Source organism: Hypanus sabinus, chromosome 11 (assembly GCF_030144855.1).
Source record: "Hypanus sabinus isolate sHypSab1 chromosome 11, sHypSab1.hap1, whole genome shotgun sequence".
Taxonomy (NCBI): Eukaryota; Metazoa; Chordata; class Chondrichthyes; order Myliobatiformes; family Dasyatidae; genus Hypanus; species Hypanus sabinus.
Window position 1 is genome coordinate 59,854,282 of NC_082716.1, and position 17,396 is coordinate 59,871,677.

General features: G+C 40.0%; 2 protein-coding genes across 5 annotated transcripts in view; one reads left to right on the forward strand and one right to left on the reverse strand.

The window, feature by feature from the left end:
• usp1 (ubiquitin specific peptidase 1) overlaps window positions 1-17,396 on the reverse strand; it is a 217,108-nt gene that overhangs the window by 90,170 nt on the left and 109,542 nt on the right. The gene's annotated exons all lie outside the window — the stretch shown is intronic.
• dock7 (dedicator of cytokinesis 7) overlaps window positions 1-17,396 on the forward strand; it is a 182,299-nt gene that overhangs the window by 85,054 nt on the left and 79,849 nt on the right. For all 4 annotated transcript variants that reach the window (XM_059984429.1, XM_059984426.1, XM_059984427.1 and 1 more), the window contains exons 17-20: window positions 3,455-3,593; window positions 5,775-5,876; window positions 8,668-8,754; window positions 15,679-15,910. In XM_059984429.1, coding sequence (XP_059840412.1) covers window positions 3,455-3,593; window positions 5,775-5,876; window positions 8,668-8,754; window positions 15,679-15,910 — 560 coding nt within the window. The remainder of the gene's footprint in view (window positions 1-3,454; window positions 3,594-5,774; window positions 5,877-8,667; window positions 8,755-15,678; window positions 15,911-17,396) is intronic.

Genomic DNA, 17,396 nt, shown 5'->3' on the forward strand with positions numbered 1-17,396 from the left:
TCAGCCCCCACCTATCAGAGACATCCATTTGCTTTTGACAACACTCACCCTGTAACCATGTTTGATTTATGATTTTCCACAACCTGAAACATCAGCTTTGATTTGCTGTTCACAGAAACTTCCTGGTTCCTCGTATGCTGTTGTTCAGAATGGTTTTCTATTTTATTGCACCAAGTTTTTAAAATTTGTATTTTTCTTTTAGGAATAAATCATTTTCCAATTTTTTTTCATTGTCACGTTAGAGAATGTGACATCAAACATGTTAGATCTCTGCATTCTGTAGGGTAAACAATAGGTTTGTTTTATATATGGTCAGTAACTATTGGGTCCAACATTAATCATCTACTCTTGTTAAAGATCTCTGAGGTATAACATTTTTATACAATTTAAAATAGTTGAATAAAAATGAGTATTTGCTTCAGTATATGAAAATTCTTTGAATATTATATCTACCAAAATCTTAAAGTGTTAATTTTGACAACTAAATTTCATTCCTTTTTTTTTTAACCCTAATCCACAGTATAATCACGTGTATTTACACTATAATTTTTATGTTGGTGCAGAAGGCAGCTGAGGAATTTGAACTGGTCATGACATTCTGGTCTTTGGCTAGTTGAAAAATATCAGCTGAGGTCTGTGCCCCCTAAAACTATCTAGCACACTCCTGTTCGAAAGTGCAGTTGCCTACTTAGTAGATAAAAGCAAGATTGAACTTGGCTGTAATATCCTCAGTGGTTAGGGTGCCTGTTAATGCATAATGTAGACCCATCAATGATCAGTTATACTGTAAATTTACAGTACTCTATAACTGATCAATTATATCTCATTGTGAAATCTGGCATTGTGAACATAGATGTGTTGGATGAAATATAATGGAATTATTTTTCCTTTGGTTGAAAAAGTATTCAGAAATAGTTGAGGGCAAAACTTAAGTATTAGTTATTGAGTAAGCATGACTGTGAAATTGCTGATCACTGAGGTGACATTGAGGATTTCATCGCCGGTTATACTGTACACTAGAGAGTGCATGAGTTCTATGTAGTTATGGTCAATGACATGTCGTGCCTTTGAGTTCACAGTATGATGAAATCATTTAGTTTCTCTTTCCAGTTGATTTTAATGACTATAAATTCTTTGTAGAATGTTTAATTTCTTAAAGAAGCTTCCCCTTTTAGCAATTTATACTTAGAAATGTATTCAAGATTCCTTCAATGCTCCTTTTGTAAATGAATATGGAATCTTGGGAAATAAGTTTACAAATCTGTAATATGCAACTTTTCTAAATGAGGCTCTGTGATATCAGTGCTTGGTAAACTGGCCCTTTGACAGACCAACTATAATTTACTTCATATTAAAGAACTACTTTGATTTGTAAAAAAAAAAATTCAATACCAATACTCGTGAGTATGAAAATGATTGCACAAACCATTAAATACTTAAAGCAATGAATGCATTATTTTTGCCAGTCTCACCCCAGTCACACCCTCCTTCCCTCTTGGAGTCTTTAACTCAGAGATTCTTCCAACAGCTTCCTGGACTAACTATTTTAATGTGAAACCTTTATTGATGTGCAGCTTTTTGAGCTGTGGAATGCACTACAATCAAATCATATTGACATCAGGACTGTGTAAAAAGAGCTAGCTTTCAATCAGGACAATGATTGAGATTTTAAAGGCAGAGCTTTGTGGCAGTTTCTCTGAGTTGAGGAGCGACCAGTCAGCAAGAGGGATTCATTAAAAGGACAGTTAAAACGGAGTGACTAGGTCTGTGACACTGATTCTATGGCTCAGAAGAGCAGAGAGATGAAGAAGGCTGCAGTGTTGATAGGAGATTCAATAGTCAGAGGAACAGAGACGAGTTCTGTGGGCGTGATAGAGTTACCCAGATGGGTTGTTGCCTCCCTGATGCAACGATCAGGGACGTCTCAGATTGAGTCCATGGCATTCTCAAGGGCGAGGATGAGCAGCCAGAAGTCTTGGTACACATTGGCACCAATGACATAGGTAGACAAGGTGAGGAGGTCCTAAAGAGAGATTTTGGGTAGCTAGGTCGAAAGCTGAGAAACAGGACCTCCAGGGTTGTAATCTCTGTTGCTGTCCGTACCACAAGGGTATTAGGAGAGTTTGGCAGGTGAATGCATGGCTGAAGGACTGGGGCAGGGAGCAGGATTTCAGATTTATGGATCATTGGGATCTCTTCTGGGGAAGGTACGACCTGTACAAAAGGGATGGGTTTCACCTGAACCAGAGGGGTCCAATATCCTTGCAGGCAGGCTCGGGAGGATTTAAACTAATTTGGCAGGGAGATGGGAACTGGAGCGATAGTGCTGAAGATGAGGTAGCTGGTTTACAAACAGAAGCAATGTGTAGTGAGAAGCTGTTGACAGGGCAAAATTGCATAGAACAGGATGAGTTGCAACGTAAGAGGCAAACAAAATCAAAAAGGGTGAATACAGGACTGAAGGTGTTAAATTTGAATGAACGCAGTTTATGGTTACTTTGTAGGTTCAGTCCATGGTGAGGAAGGCAAATGTGATGTTAGCACTCATTTCAAGAGGACTGGAATATAAAAACAAAGATGTAATGTTGAGACTTTATAAAGTATTGGCGAAGTATCTCTTGGAGTATCGTGAGCAGTTTTGGGCCCATTATCTTAAAAAGGATGTGCCGAAACTGGAGAGGGTTCAAAGGAAGTTCACAAAAATGATTCCAGAATTGAATGGCTTGTCATATGACGAATCTTTAACAGGGGCTGAGCCTGTATTCACTAGAATTCAGAAGAAAGAGAGGTGACCTAGTTGAAACCTTGACAGAATGGATGTGGAGAGGATGTTTCCTATGGTGGGAGTGTCTTAAGACCAGAAGACAAACCTCAGATAAAGGGTTGACCTTTTAGAATGGAGGTGGAGGAGGAATTTCTTTAGCCAGAGAGTGGTGAATCTGTGGAATTCTTTGCCACAGGCAGCAGTGGAGGCCAAGTCTTTATGTATGTTCAATGCAGAGGTTGATAGATTCTAAATTGGTCAGAGCATGAAGGGATACGGGGAGCAGGCAGGAGATTGGAGCTGAGAGAAAAAATGTATCAGCCATGATGAAATTTTGGAGCAGACTGTATGGGCAAAATGGCCTGATTCTGCTCCTATATCTTATGGTCTTACGATCTAAGCTTCATGAATATAAACATATTTTCCAAGGAATGAATTGGTAGTTATTAGTGATGCAGACATTTTCCTGTCAGCCTGGTGGGCTTTTACTTCAATTATAGGGCATATTTGGGATGAACTAATTATATAACTAATATTTACATCCAAATACCAGATGAGATAGTAGGAATTAACTATTGAATGGTGGAGCCATCTTTAATTACTAAAGCTTGCTGATATTGTTTAATAATACATTTCACTTAATGTGAGTAAATACTATTTTATGTGAAATGAATTTATTTCTTTTGTTAGATCCCCTGACTTTCATGAAGAGATTAAAATCAAACTCCCTGCGTATCTGACTGATCACCATCACTTGCTCTTCACCTTCTATCACGTCAGCTGTCAGCAGAAGCAGAATACACCCTTAGAAACCCCAGTTGGATACACGGTATGATCTTACCATATCGGTACTGATTATTCCAGGTTCAAAGCGAGAATTCAAGGAAATTAACACTCTCTATGTAAATATTGTTTGACCAACACCTATTCTCTGCAAAGTCTCTAAAGCTTTCATACTTAATCATTTCTTATTGCTCTGCGTGAGCGTGGTGAGTGAGTCTAAGCAGGCTATTTGATTGACAAATGGTATGCGGCTAATGCAAATTAACCTACAATGCCTACAAAAAGTATTCACCGCCCCCTTTTAAGTTTTCTTGCTGTATTGTTTTACAACATTGAATCACAGTGGATTTAATTTGGCTTTTTTGACACTGATCAACAGAAAAAAATACTTTTATGTCAAAGTGAAGACAGATCTCTACAAACTGATCTAAGTTAATTACAAATATAAATCACAAAATAATTGATTGCATGAGTATATACCCTCTTCAAGTCATCATTTAGTAGATACACCTTTGGCAGCAATACAGCTTGTGTGGATAGGTCTTTATCAGGTTTGCACATCTGGACACTTTTCCCCCATTCTTTACAAAACTGCTCTCACTCTGTCAGGTTGTATGGGAATCGTACCCTTTTCAAGTCAAGCCATAAATTCTCAATTGGATTGGGGTCTGGACTCTGACTTGGCCACTCCAGGGCAATAACTGTTGTTTTTAAACCATTCCTATGTAGCTTTGGCTTTATGTTTGGAGTCGTTGTCTTGCTGTAAAAAAAATCTTCCCTCTGGTCGCAGTTCTCTTGTAGACTGCATCAGCTTTTCCTCCAGGATTTCGCTGTATTGTGTTGCATTCATTTTACCCTCTACCTTCACAAGCCTTCCAAGGCCTGTTACAGTGAAGCATCCCCACAGCATGATGCAGCCACCACCATGCTTTACAGTAGGGATGGTGTGTTTTTGATGATTTGCTTACACCAAACGTAGTGTTCAGTCTGATGGCCGAAAAGCTCAATTTTGATTTCATCAGACCACAGAACCTTCTGCCAGCTGTCTTCAGAGTCTCCCACATGCCTTCTGGCAAATTCTAGCTGACATTTCATGAGAGTTTTTTTCAACAGTGGCTTTCTCTTTGCCACTGTCCCATAAAGTTGCAACTGGTGAAGCACCTGGGCAACAGTGGTTGAATGCGCAGTCTCTCCCATCTCAGCCACTGAAGCTTGTAACTCCTCCAGAGCTGTCATAGGTGTCTTGGTGGTCTCCCTCACTAGTCCCCTTCTTGCACGGTCACTCAGTTTTTGAGGAGGGCTTATTCTAGACAGACTTATAGCCGTGCCATATTTTTTCCATTTCTTAATGATTGACTTAACTGTACTCCAAGGGATATTCGGTGACTTGGACATTTTCTGCCACCTTCAAGAGGATTTCAACAGCAGACTCGTTTTCCCTTCCCTCCCCTTTTAGCATTTCAAAGGAACAATTACCTCCATGACTTCTTCTTTGGCTGTTCCATGAATCATCTTCCTTTTGCAGTTTTCCATATAACCATGTGCCTTTTCATCTCTTCTTTTCCTATCATCCAGGACCTAAATATTTCTTAGAGAACAAAACAATTATTCCCTGGCATTTTCTGCTCATGATATGGTCCCCCGACAGTGAAGAAACTTTATGGATATTGAGTGACTGCTCTGCAGGACACCTCCATTAACTCCACAAGAATGACCCAGCATTTTCTGTAGCCTGTCACTTTAATTTTGCATTTTATTCCCACTCTCACTTCTCAGTCTTTGGTCTCCTGTATTACTCAAACAATGCCCAATGTAATCATCGTAATTTTCATTTGGACATTTTGCAAACCCTTCTTTCAGGTACCCACCCTTGTCCTCTTGTAATTCCTGTTTAAAGTTGATTTTTTAAAAATCTCTAAATGCTGATTTTTTTTAAAGTACCTGTGACAATTTTATTTTGGACCCTATTCTATCATTTCTTTCTACTTCCCCCTCACTGTGCATGAATAAAAGATGTGATGGGGTTATGGCAGAAATGATTTCTCTCTGACCATGCATCTCCTGATCTCAGTTATTTAACTGTAGGGAGCTGCTTCCCTTACACAGGATCCATAAGGCAACATAATTCATGCAAATAACTTAGAATTCTGCCTCCTGTAACAAAAAGTATTGTGTCCAGACACAGGTTGGTATTAACTTTTCACTCTCCTTATTCCCTCCAATGTAGTGGATCCCAATGCTGCAGAACGGACGTCTGAAAACGGGTCACTTATGTCTTCCTGTGTCACTTGAGAAGCCTCCACAGTCTTATTCAGTTTTATCCCCAGAAGTAAGTTACTTAAGTTCATATGTAGTTTGGATTACCTTCTCTCTCTATCACACTTGCATAGACTCACTGTTTGTGAACATTGATTACTGTAATATGAGGTGATAAAGATATAGAGTTGTTCATCCTTTCGTCCCAGGTATCAGGTTTTGAATTTCACTGGTGTTGGCAAGAATGATTCTCTGTAACAATAGCAACATAACACTTTAAACAAATAAAATGTCAGTTGTGCCAGAACAAAAGGTAGAGGAAACAAAAGATAAATGTTTTGCAGGTCATTGAATGAAAAACGTTCATCTTGCCTTCTGTGACCAGATTAGTTCTATGAATGCTTGTGAGTTTGCTTGGAAGAAAATAGTGGGTTGGCAATAACACTGCTTCAATCTTAACTAGAATTCTTTTGAAAGTTGTGTTGATATAAAACAGTAAAGCGGTGCCCTCATGTTGATAGAGCAGAAGAACTCACAAAATAGTTGACAGTTTGCATCTAGGTTTTGTCAATTGTCAAAATATCAAGGATATTTCAGAACTATTAAAAAAACAAAACAAATGTTTAAGTTAATAAAACAATTTTAAAAATTGATCGATATAATTAAATTCCTCTTAAAAATGTGAATTAGAAGCCCTTCTCCTTTACATTGAAATGGATGGGCTCAAATGGCAATGGTTGAGGGATTTCATCAAGAACCTGTGGCATTGCTGGACCCTATAGTTGGAGCACATTCAGGAAAACCTTAGTGTAGGCAGCAAGTATGGAAATTGCTATATATCGGAATCTCAAACTGAGTGGTACTTAAGTTGAGAATTTGGCAACAGTTTGACATGGAATGGCTATCATTTTACATTTTTTAATGTAAAATTCAGCCTTCAGATTAAATTTAAGAATAAGAATACAGTCATCTTTAGGTCTAATAATAACATTAATAATTTGTCCATTGTTGCCTTAGATTAATAAAGCTGAAATCAATCATAAGTGCTTATGTTTTGATAGTATTAGCATAGACTGTGTATGAAAGCTGGATATGTGAGGCATTAATCTTTGCAACATTAGTTCATGTAGGCATGGCTGATTGATGCAAGGATTATCATGTTTCCTTCATCAGCTATGTGAACAATCTATACATCATTCAGGGTGTACGATGCAGTGTTTCATAATGCTGTCAGAAATTTCTCCTTTTCAGTATAAAGTCTCAAAAGTTATCGACCTCTTCGACACCCAAGTTTTACCTGGTATATTATGTGTAGTTGTATCATTATAGCGGGCAATATTTCAACAGACATCCATGCTTTGTAAAGGTGCACATCAGAGCTTCACCTCATGTTTTGCTAGCATAGTTGGTTCATAGGCACAGCATTGTGTCCAATATCATTGGAATTCCTAGCTGATTATAAGTTGTTCTTATAATCAGGACATAGTCCAATAGAACAATGGCAGTTTCTTTAGGGTAACATTGTTGATTTTTGCTTTTTAATTATGTAGCCACTTTCCTTGGTGTCACTATTATTTTAGATTTGATAGCCGAGTCTTCATTTGAATTTGTCTGTTACTTTGGTTGAGTCTGTTCACATGAACCCAGTTGATTTGGAGTTCTCTCATTCCTGTAACTAGTTTCCCTGTGAGAATCAGTGGCCAGAAACATTCTGGTACTCTACCATTGCTCTTGCTTATCATCCTCAGTGCTCCTCCACCAGCAATAATCTGTCTGGGTATGTAGGATCCCACCATGTGAGAGGTGTTCATTTCAATGAAATGACAATCCATGTAGTGAACAGGTCTTGGGCCCTAGAATTTGTGGTCTTTTCCTGGATTGCCCTGACAACCTTTGGCTGCTTGTCACCATCAAAGGTTTTTGCAATAGCTTTTATCTATTTGTTTGTTTGTTTATTTAGAGACAGGGCAGGAATAGGCCCTTCCAGCGTTTCCAGTCATGCTACCCAGCAACCTCCAATTTAACCCTAGCCTAATCCCAGGACAATTTACAATGACCAATTAACCTACCAATCGGTAAGCCTTTGGACTGTGGAGGGAACTGGAGCGCCCAGAGGAAACCCACACATTCCATGGGGCGAACATACAGACTCCTTACAGCTGACGCTGGAATTGAACCACGATGCCCCCGAGCTGTAATAGCATCACCTTTTAAATGTCCTGAATTGTCAGATAGACTTAAATTAAAGGAAACATAAAAGTTAGTAATGTAGAAAGAGTCTTTAAAAATCTGGTGTAACTAAAATACCTTAAAATGTAAGCAAAGAATTATAGATCTAAAAATAAAAAAATAAATAAACCACATGCATTAACTAAGACATTTTAATGAGCTTGTTGATCAGCACCATCTTTGTTCCAGCCAGCTTTGACACATGTCATCATTCCTTTATTGCTGTTAAGAGTTCGACATGTGTGGTAAACTATCTATACCTGTCTGAACACGCCCCTCTGCTGACTGCTCCTGTGGCTCCTCCCACAGACCCCTGTATAAAGGCGCTTGGAGGCACTGCTCCTCCCTCAGTCTCCGAGATGCCGGGCTCCCTTTTGCTGCTAATAAAAGCCTATTGTTCACCACTCGTCTCCGAGAGTTTATTGATGGTGCATCAACATGTCAGTGTTTCTCCACTGAACCCCCATGGGACTGAGGGCCACTGGCCCTCTCCACACCTACTGGCTGGAAATAAATTCCATCTATATATTAACCAGAACTTCAAACTGTGTAAAACATGAATAGTGTAGTTAGTAAATGAGCCTTTATGAGGTATTTTATATTTGTTAACTCATAAGAGTTTGCTACTTTTGCAGGTACCATTGCCTGGAATGAAATGGGTGGATAACCACAAGGGAGTATTCAATGTAGAGGTGGTTGCTGTATCTTCCATTCACACCCAGGTGAGAACAAAGCTGACGTTAGTTTGCACTTAGTTGTAAAAATGAATTTCTTTTTATGTATGGAGCTCCAAGGATTGAATTTGGGCTGAAAATTCGGTCTCAAACCATTTATTTTGTACTAGAGCATCCCTTTAATGGAAATCAAATTAAGTCAAGTCAAATCATGTTTACTTATCATTAGATACATTTGAACGAGACAGAATTCCTCGGGGGCTGAGGTGCATAACATACATTCAAAATAGCAAGAGAAAACGCTCATGCACTTGCAACGCTTGCACACATGCACACACTTACATAAAAAAACACATGTACAGTCCAAGTCCCTGATGCTCCAGCTCCTGGGAATCCAGCCTGTACCACCGGAGGGCAGCACTGATGGGAGAGACAAGCTTCCAATCGAGCACAGGCTTGGTTATTACTAAGAGTTAATCAAAAGAATTTTGATACTTTTATATTCCATAGATGTGTGATAGCCGAAGGAAGCAAATTTAATGTATTTTGTAGGTAAAGGTTTTGACAAGAGATCCTGAGGGATATAGAGATTTTAACTCTCCTAAGAACTGCAGATACAGAAACATGTCCAGAAGGAGATGAGCATCCATGGTCCATCAAGTGACAGAGAAAGTGTAACACTGATCCACCAGGAATGGGAATTAGTTTGCCTGTTTCTCACTCTCAGGGTATGTACTTTTCTGGGGAAGCTCAATGTTTATTCATTCTCCCTAGTTAACTTTGTTTCTGGAACCACTGTGGCCCACATAGAGACACTTCTAGAAATCTAGAAAGTACCATTTGGATTTTGACTCAGTAGGGATGAAGGATAAGCAATATATATCCAAATAAGGATAATTTTGAACCAGAGCTGGGAACAAGTGATGTTCACTCATTTGAAAATTAATCTCGAGGGATCCCTGACAGTGTACATTATGTATGTTGTCAGTAGTACACTCCACAGCTATAGTGTGCAACTGCTACAGTGAAAATTTTTACTGCTACTTGTTAATACTTGTTTTCCACTTCTTGGTGGATTAATGAACGGACTGCTCCATTCTCTGAGTAAGTATGATCTTTGTAGTTAGTGCAGACAGTCTAACCTGTTGTAATAAAATGGAGAAGGGTGTTAATGAAACAGCTGAAGATATTTGGGCCTTGCATATTTCCTTGAGGAAATCCTCTTGTAATGACATAGGCTCAAAGATACGCGCTGTTTAGCTGAATGAGTCCACGTTGACCACACTGCCTCCTAGCTGGTCTTAATTTCCTGAAATCAGCCCATATCCCTCTCAGCCCCTCTTCTCCATGTATTTATCCAGGTGTATCTTAAGTGATAAACACATGAGATTCTGCAGATGCTGAAAATCCAGAGCAACACACATAAAATGCTAGATGAACTCAGCAGGTCAGGCAGCATCTCTGAAAATGAATGAACAGTCAACGGTTTGGGCTGAGGCCCTTCATCAAGACTGGAAAGGATAAGAAGGTGGGGGAGGAGTATAATCTAGAACATGATGGGTGAAACCAGGTGGGTGGGGAAGGATGTATGAATCAGGGAGGTGATAGGTGGAAAAGGTAAAGGGCTGCAGAAGAAGGAGTCTGATAGGAAAGTGGACAGTGGGAGACAGAGAAGGAAGAGTGGGCAACAGGGTGGAGGTGATAGGGAGGTGAGGAGAGGGGAGCCAGAGTGGGGAATGGAAAAGGGGAAAGAGGAGGGGAAAATTATGTGGAAGTTAGAGAAATTGATTGTTATGCCATCAGGTTGAAGGTTTCTTAGATGGACTATGAGGTGTTGCTCCTTCAACCTGAGAGTTGGCAACATGGACTGACATGTTGGAATGGGAATGGGGATTGTAATTAAAGTGATTAGCCACCAGGAAATCCTGATTTTTGCAAAAGGAACAAAGGTGCTCAACAAGGTGGTCTCCCAACCAATGTCTGATCTCATCAGTGTAAAGAAGGCCACTTTGGAAACATCGGATACCCCAACAAATATGCAGGTGAAGTGCTGCCTCACCTGGAAGGTCTGTTTGGGGCCCTGATTGGAGGTGAGGGAGGATGTGAATGAGCAGATGTGGCACTTCTGCAGAGAGGAGACAAGTGGTGTGGAGGTGGGGGGAGACAGACAAATGGACATGGGATTCTGAGAGGGAGCGATCCCTGTGGGGCAGGTAAAGATGTGTTTAGTGGAGGATCCCAGTGATGTATCTTAACCCTTACATACTGTTCGGATCAAATTTGACCAGTTTTGACATTTGACAGCAGTAAAAAAACACCATGAATGCCATTTTTTAGCTGAAATTTGATGACTTTTCCTAAAGTGACCCAAAATGCTCAAAAATGAAAATATTTTAAAATTTTATACTTTTGTACAGGTGCTACAAATTTTTGTACATTGAGGCTATTCTGGGTCAAATTTGACCCATATCTATTGAAATGCATTTTAGATCTCTGAAACATTAATTAAGGATTAATCACCCATTTACTAATGTCAGATAGGCTATTTATACATTCTAAATAGATCTGTGGTTCAAAATTTGATATCTATTGAAATAGATTTTAGATCTCTGAAACATTAATTAAGGATTAATGTGCATTGAGGCTGTTCTGGGTCAAATCTGACCCATATCTATTGAAATGGATTTTAGATCTCTGAAACATTAAGGATTAATCACCCATTTATTAATATCAGATAGGCTATTGATACATTCTAAATAGATCTGTGGTTCAAAATTTGGTATAGACACATGTTATGAGGGGATTCTTGGGCCGGGTCAAAATTGACCTAGACCATACTGTGAAGGTATAGAATACAAGCAGGTTGCCTGGGTTAAATTATCTTATTGTACCTCTCAACTACTTCCTCTGGCAGCTTGTTCCATACATTCACCACTCTCTGTGTGAAAAAGTTGCCCTTCAGGTCATTTTAAATCTTCCTCCTGTCACTCTAAATCTGTGTCCCCTAGTTTTGGATTTCCCTGTTATTGTTGTTAAATGACATTGAGTTGTCATCGACTCATGGCAACCCTATGGATAGTAGCCCTAAATGAGTTTTGATCCTTACAAAGACGGCTCATTGGTGATAGCATTGTACTCATATCTGTCCTTATTGTATCCATCCATCTAATTGGCAGTCTTCCTCTCTTCCGTTGTCCTTCCTCATTGCTGAGCATGATATCCTTTTCCAAGGAGCTGTTTTTTCATATGATGTGCCCAGGGTATAATAGGCAGAGTCTGTTCATTTGATCCTGCAGAGAGGGACTTGGTTTGATCTTGTTGAGGACCAGTTCACTTGTTCTGTGAGAGATCCACGAGATGAGTAGTATTTTTCTCCAGTGCCACAGTTCAAAGGTATTGTTGTGCTTCCTACCCTTCTTCTTTACCTTCCAACTTTCCATGGATATAATGTCATTGAGAATGCCCTCACCTGTACCAGTCGAAGCTTTTTACGTAGGGATAGATTCTTGTACCTGAGGATCATCTCTAAATCCTTCATGGCTGCTCTGCCAAGGGCGATTCTTCATTAGATTTCTTGACTGCTTACTGCTTCGGTGTTATTCATTGATCCAAGTAAGTTGAAAATGTCAACCACTTCAATTTCCTCTTCACTGAGATTGAAATTGCTTGTGCTGCCAGTAGTCATAACCTTAGTCTTCTTCAGGTTAAGGAGCAGATCCATCTGGAGGCTATGTTCTTTTATACGTGCTGCATAGTTGAAGGTCTTATAGTCAATAAACCATATATCGATGTCCTGGTATTCTTCTGTCTTATCGAGAATCCATCTCATATCTGCTATGTCTCTTCTTCCCCCTTCCTTTCCTGAAACCTGCTTGCACTTCAGCAAGCTCCTACTCTAAATAAGTTTGAAGTCTTTTCTGAATAACCTTTAGTAACATATTGCGGGCATGAGGAATGAGGGTGATTGCATGATAATTTTCACACTTCCATCGGATCACGTTTCTTCAGTATTGGTAAAAACACTGATTCACTTGGCCATGACATTGTTCAGAATTGCAACAGCTGGGTCTGATTACTGTAGTATTTCAATTGGAATTCCATCAACTCCAGGTGCTTTGTTTCTTTTGTCCAGCTTTTAGTGTTACTTCAACTTCTTCTTTCGTCACCGTCAGGTCCTGGTTGTGAGATATAAGATAAAGCTTTAGATTCCATTGATCTTTCTGGTATAATGACTCACAGTATTCCTTCCATTCTTTGATCTTCTCTGATTCATTGAGCATGGTAGCACCTTGTGCATCTTTCAGCATAACCCATGCGAGGCTGGAATTTTCTCTTCAGTTCTCATAGCTTTAAGACGTCTGATCTTGTCCTTCCTTTCTTACTTTACATTTCTACTTCTTCACACACATTATTGTAGTAGTTTTCTTTGTCTAGCCTAGTGGAATGTTAGAAAGTGTGATTGAGAACTGTGACTGCTATCCTTTTTACCTTAGCTTTGGCTTCTTTCCTGTGCAATTTTCAGAGTTTCTTCACTCATCCATTTTGGACTCTTCTGCGTTTTTACTTTATGCAGAGCCTTTTCACACGTCGTGTACAGCATCCTTGATACTTCCCCCCAATCCTGCTGGTGTCCTATCAGTTGTGTTTAGAGCAGCGAAACAATTGTACAGGCCATCTTTGAATTCTGGTGGAATATTTTAAAGATTACATTTTGGTACCTTGGTGAAAAGCTAGTGCTTCCTTAAATTTACTTTGAGCTTGCATATTAGTAGTTGGTGGCCTGAGTCACAGTCAGCTCCAGGTTTTGTTTTTGTTGACATCATAGAACTTTTCCATCACTGATTTTGCAGATACAATCTATTTTGGTTTCTGTGTAATCCATTGGTAGATGTCCAAGTATGCAGTCTGCAATTGTGTCATTGGAAAAACATGTTTGGAATGAACAAGTTTAGAGTTTTGCGGAAGTCGACTAAACGTTGTCCAGCATCATTTCTGGTACCCAGCCCATATTTCCCAGCTTCTTGAACATCTTTTTCTCTCCCAACTTTTGCATTCTAATCTCCCATAACTATCAGTAGATCTTGTTTGCACGTTCCATCAAGTTCAGCCTGCACTTGCTCATAGAAGTAATGTATTTCACCTTACTCTGCATCTGTTGTTGGTGCATATATTTGTTCAATGGTAACGTTGATCGGTCTTCCTCGTAGATTATTTGAGATTAGGCTATTGCTGACTGCATTGTATTTCAGTACAGCTCCAGCCAGTCTCTTCTTGACTGTAAATGCACCATCATTCCTCCTGTACTTGTTGTTTCCGGCATAGTATGTCCAGTGTTGATTGGATTGGATTGGCGTCCCACGCCAGTGCACTTCAGTTCACTGATCCCAAGTAGGTCAATTTGCAAGTGTTCCATTTCATCTTTCGCCATCTCCAGCTTTCCATGATTCATACTATGTATGTTCCACGTACCTAAAATCAACACACCTTTGCAGCCTCTGACCCTCATTTCGTGCCCAGGAACATCAGCAATTGAAGGTCCCAAAGGCTTTACTCCAACTGCATCATACAGATGGAGAAAACCTGAAGATGCTGTAAGTCCAAGAAGCACATGCACACACAATGCTGGAGGAACTCAGCAGGCCAGGCAGTCTCTATGGAAAAAAGTACAGTTGATGTTTTGAGCTAAGACCCTTTGGCAGGTCTGGAGAAAAAAAGAGAAGAAGTAGATTTAAAAGGTGGGAGGAGGGGAGAGAGAAACACAAGGTGATAGGTGTTTTTGCTAGAGTTTCCATGGCAAGATGCAGAAGTAGATCGCCAGGCCTTTCTTTGCATTTGTACTGCTGCTACTCAGGTGGGTGGTTTGTCTTAGTGTGACACCTCGGTCGAGACCGGTCCATCATGGGAGACCCTGCCCTGCCAGTAGATGAACTACCGATGGCTTAGCTCTCAGTATCGTTGATGTGCACAAGCCCTCACAGCACAACAGACTGACAAGCCATGTGAGGGTGGTTTTCCCTACCCTGGGGAAAAGACCATTACCATCCACGGTACCTATCACACTCATCATTTTGAACACTTCTATAAGGTTGCCCCTCATTCTCCTACGTTCCAAGAAATATAGACCTGGTCTGTCCAGCCTCTCCCTATAATCAGCCCATCTGGTTCTGGCAACATCCTTTTAAATCTTTTCTGCACCCCTTTCAGTTTATCTCTTTCCTAAAACAGCGTGACCAGAACTGTACACAGTATTCCAAGTGTGGACACACTGCAACATGATGTCTCAGTGCCCTGACTGACGAATGCCGCTTTCAGCAAACTTCGCATTGTACTCTTAGATCGCTCTGTATCATTACACCCTCTAGGGCCCTGCCATTCTTAGTACAATTCTTACACTGGTTTGACTTTACAAAATGCATTACATCACACTTATCTGTATTGAAATCCATTTGCTGCTCTCAGCCCACTTCCATAACTGATCAAGATCCTCTTGTAATCTACAATAACCTTCTTCACTATCAGCAACACCTCCTAATTCCGTGTCATTGTCCTGGTTTCTCGTGCCCCACAAATGATTAGGAGACGCAGAAGATTCTTCAAGAAGGGTTAAACTTTAATTTGCAAATCAAAGCTGAGACAGTCATTGAGCTAGTCACTGATTGCCCACCGATCTTTGGACATAGCATGTTTTATAGCAATCTCCTGGTTTAGTTGTATTAGCATATGCAATTGGTCTATAGTTGCGTACCACACGCACATTATCGCCTGGAAATGAACGAAGACACCACCATCAGTGTATATTTTTTCATTTAAAACCTAGAGTGTGAATTGTCAAATGGCAACAATTAATATGATTATGATCTTATTTTGCATGTTGATATCTCATTTCATGTACTTTTTGTACTTGCAACCTTGAAACCAGGGTTGAATCTGTTTTTTGATAAAGATATGAATTATTGTAAATGTTTGTCCCAGGATTCATACCTCGACAAGTTCTTTTCACTGGTCCATGCCCTGGAGGAGCATGCTTTTCCCGTACGGATTGGAGATCTAAGAATTCTGGAGATCGACTTGGAGAATGAGTTGAAGAGCAGTATAGCAGGCCTTAGCTCAGCTCAGCTGGAGCCAGTTGTTCGATTCCTGCATCAGCTACTGGACAAACTTGTTTTGTTGGTTGTGAAGCCCCCAGTAATTGCTGGACAGATTGGTATGTCATTTGCATTATTCTTTATTTTTATATGGACACTTCTGTGGGATAGTCATGAGTTTACAATATTCTATTGGCCATGGGCTGTGGTCTTAGAAGACAAATGTAGATTCAGACATATTTGTGAATATATATCAGAAATAGCCAATTCCCAATGTGTGCAGAATAGTAGGTCTACGCTGATGTAGATACCTTTACCGTGTAAGCATTAAGTTTGCTACTGTTGGATCAGGGTAAGCAGAAGGATAAATGGTTTAAGTTTTAACCTTTGGTCACTAAACAATGACCACTGATGGGTTCTGAGCATGCACTCATGTTTGAATGGATGTTATTCCAATAGCTAATACCTAATATCCAAGTTTCCACATGAATAATTTTTTAACTTAGCAATACAGAGCGGAGTAGACCCTTCTGGGCGTTTGAACCACGCCACCCAGGAACCCCAGACAAACCCGATTAACCCTAACCTAATCACAGGACTATTTATAATGACCACTTAACCTACCCAGTACGCCTTTGGACTGTGGGAGGAAACTGGAAAACCCAGAGAAAATCCACGCATTCCATGAAGAGGATGTACAGAGACTCCTTTCAGAACGGCGTCAGAATTGATCTCTGAACTTCGGAATGCTCTGAGCTGCAATAACATTGCGCTAACTGCGATGCTTCCGTGGTGCCCTTCTGTTGTGAAATGTTTGCGTGTGGTGCATCAACATCAGCTAGTGCTTGCAGGTCAAATGTCAGAAAGCATGTTACACGACGGGAAATGTATGTGGCAAAGCTGGTAATGTGTTTGTGGACTTGAATGTAAATTGGGTTACAGACATCAATGTTCTGAATGAGTTTATAGAGAGTAAGCCTAATTGAAATAATATTCCATTATTGGAATAGTTGTTTCTGCTGATTACATTGAACATTGTAGAGATATAAGTAGTGAAAAGGCCACAGGCTATGGGTGTGGAGGTAGAAATATTCTTTGTAAGAATATCTTTGATAGGGCAAGACCCAAGGTTACAATTGGGATATGTTGTAAAGATTATTTTGTTGATGGCTAATGGAGGCAGAATGAAGGAGAAAAGAGCATTCCGACAAAGGAATTTTAAAAAGTATGGACTGCAGAGCTGTAGGATATGCAGGTCAGGACACTACGCAGCGGTAGGATAACCTTGCAGGTCATGCTGTTATCACAAAGAGAGAAAAACTGAGCTAATATTATAAATGGATAACTTACAGCAGAATTGACCAGTTTTGATGCAGACAGAGTTACTTGATAGAATTTTATATTAGGTCTGGAAGGTTGCAATGTGCCTGAACAGAAAGGGAGATACTGTTTATCAAGCTTACATTGGACCTCATTATAACGATGTACGGGGATCAGAGCGAGAGTGGAGGCAGAATTAAAATGGCAGGTGATAAGGAGCTGTGAGTCAGCTTTGAGGACTGAATGCTGAAGCCCTGCAGAGTAATCACCCAAATTGTGTTTATT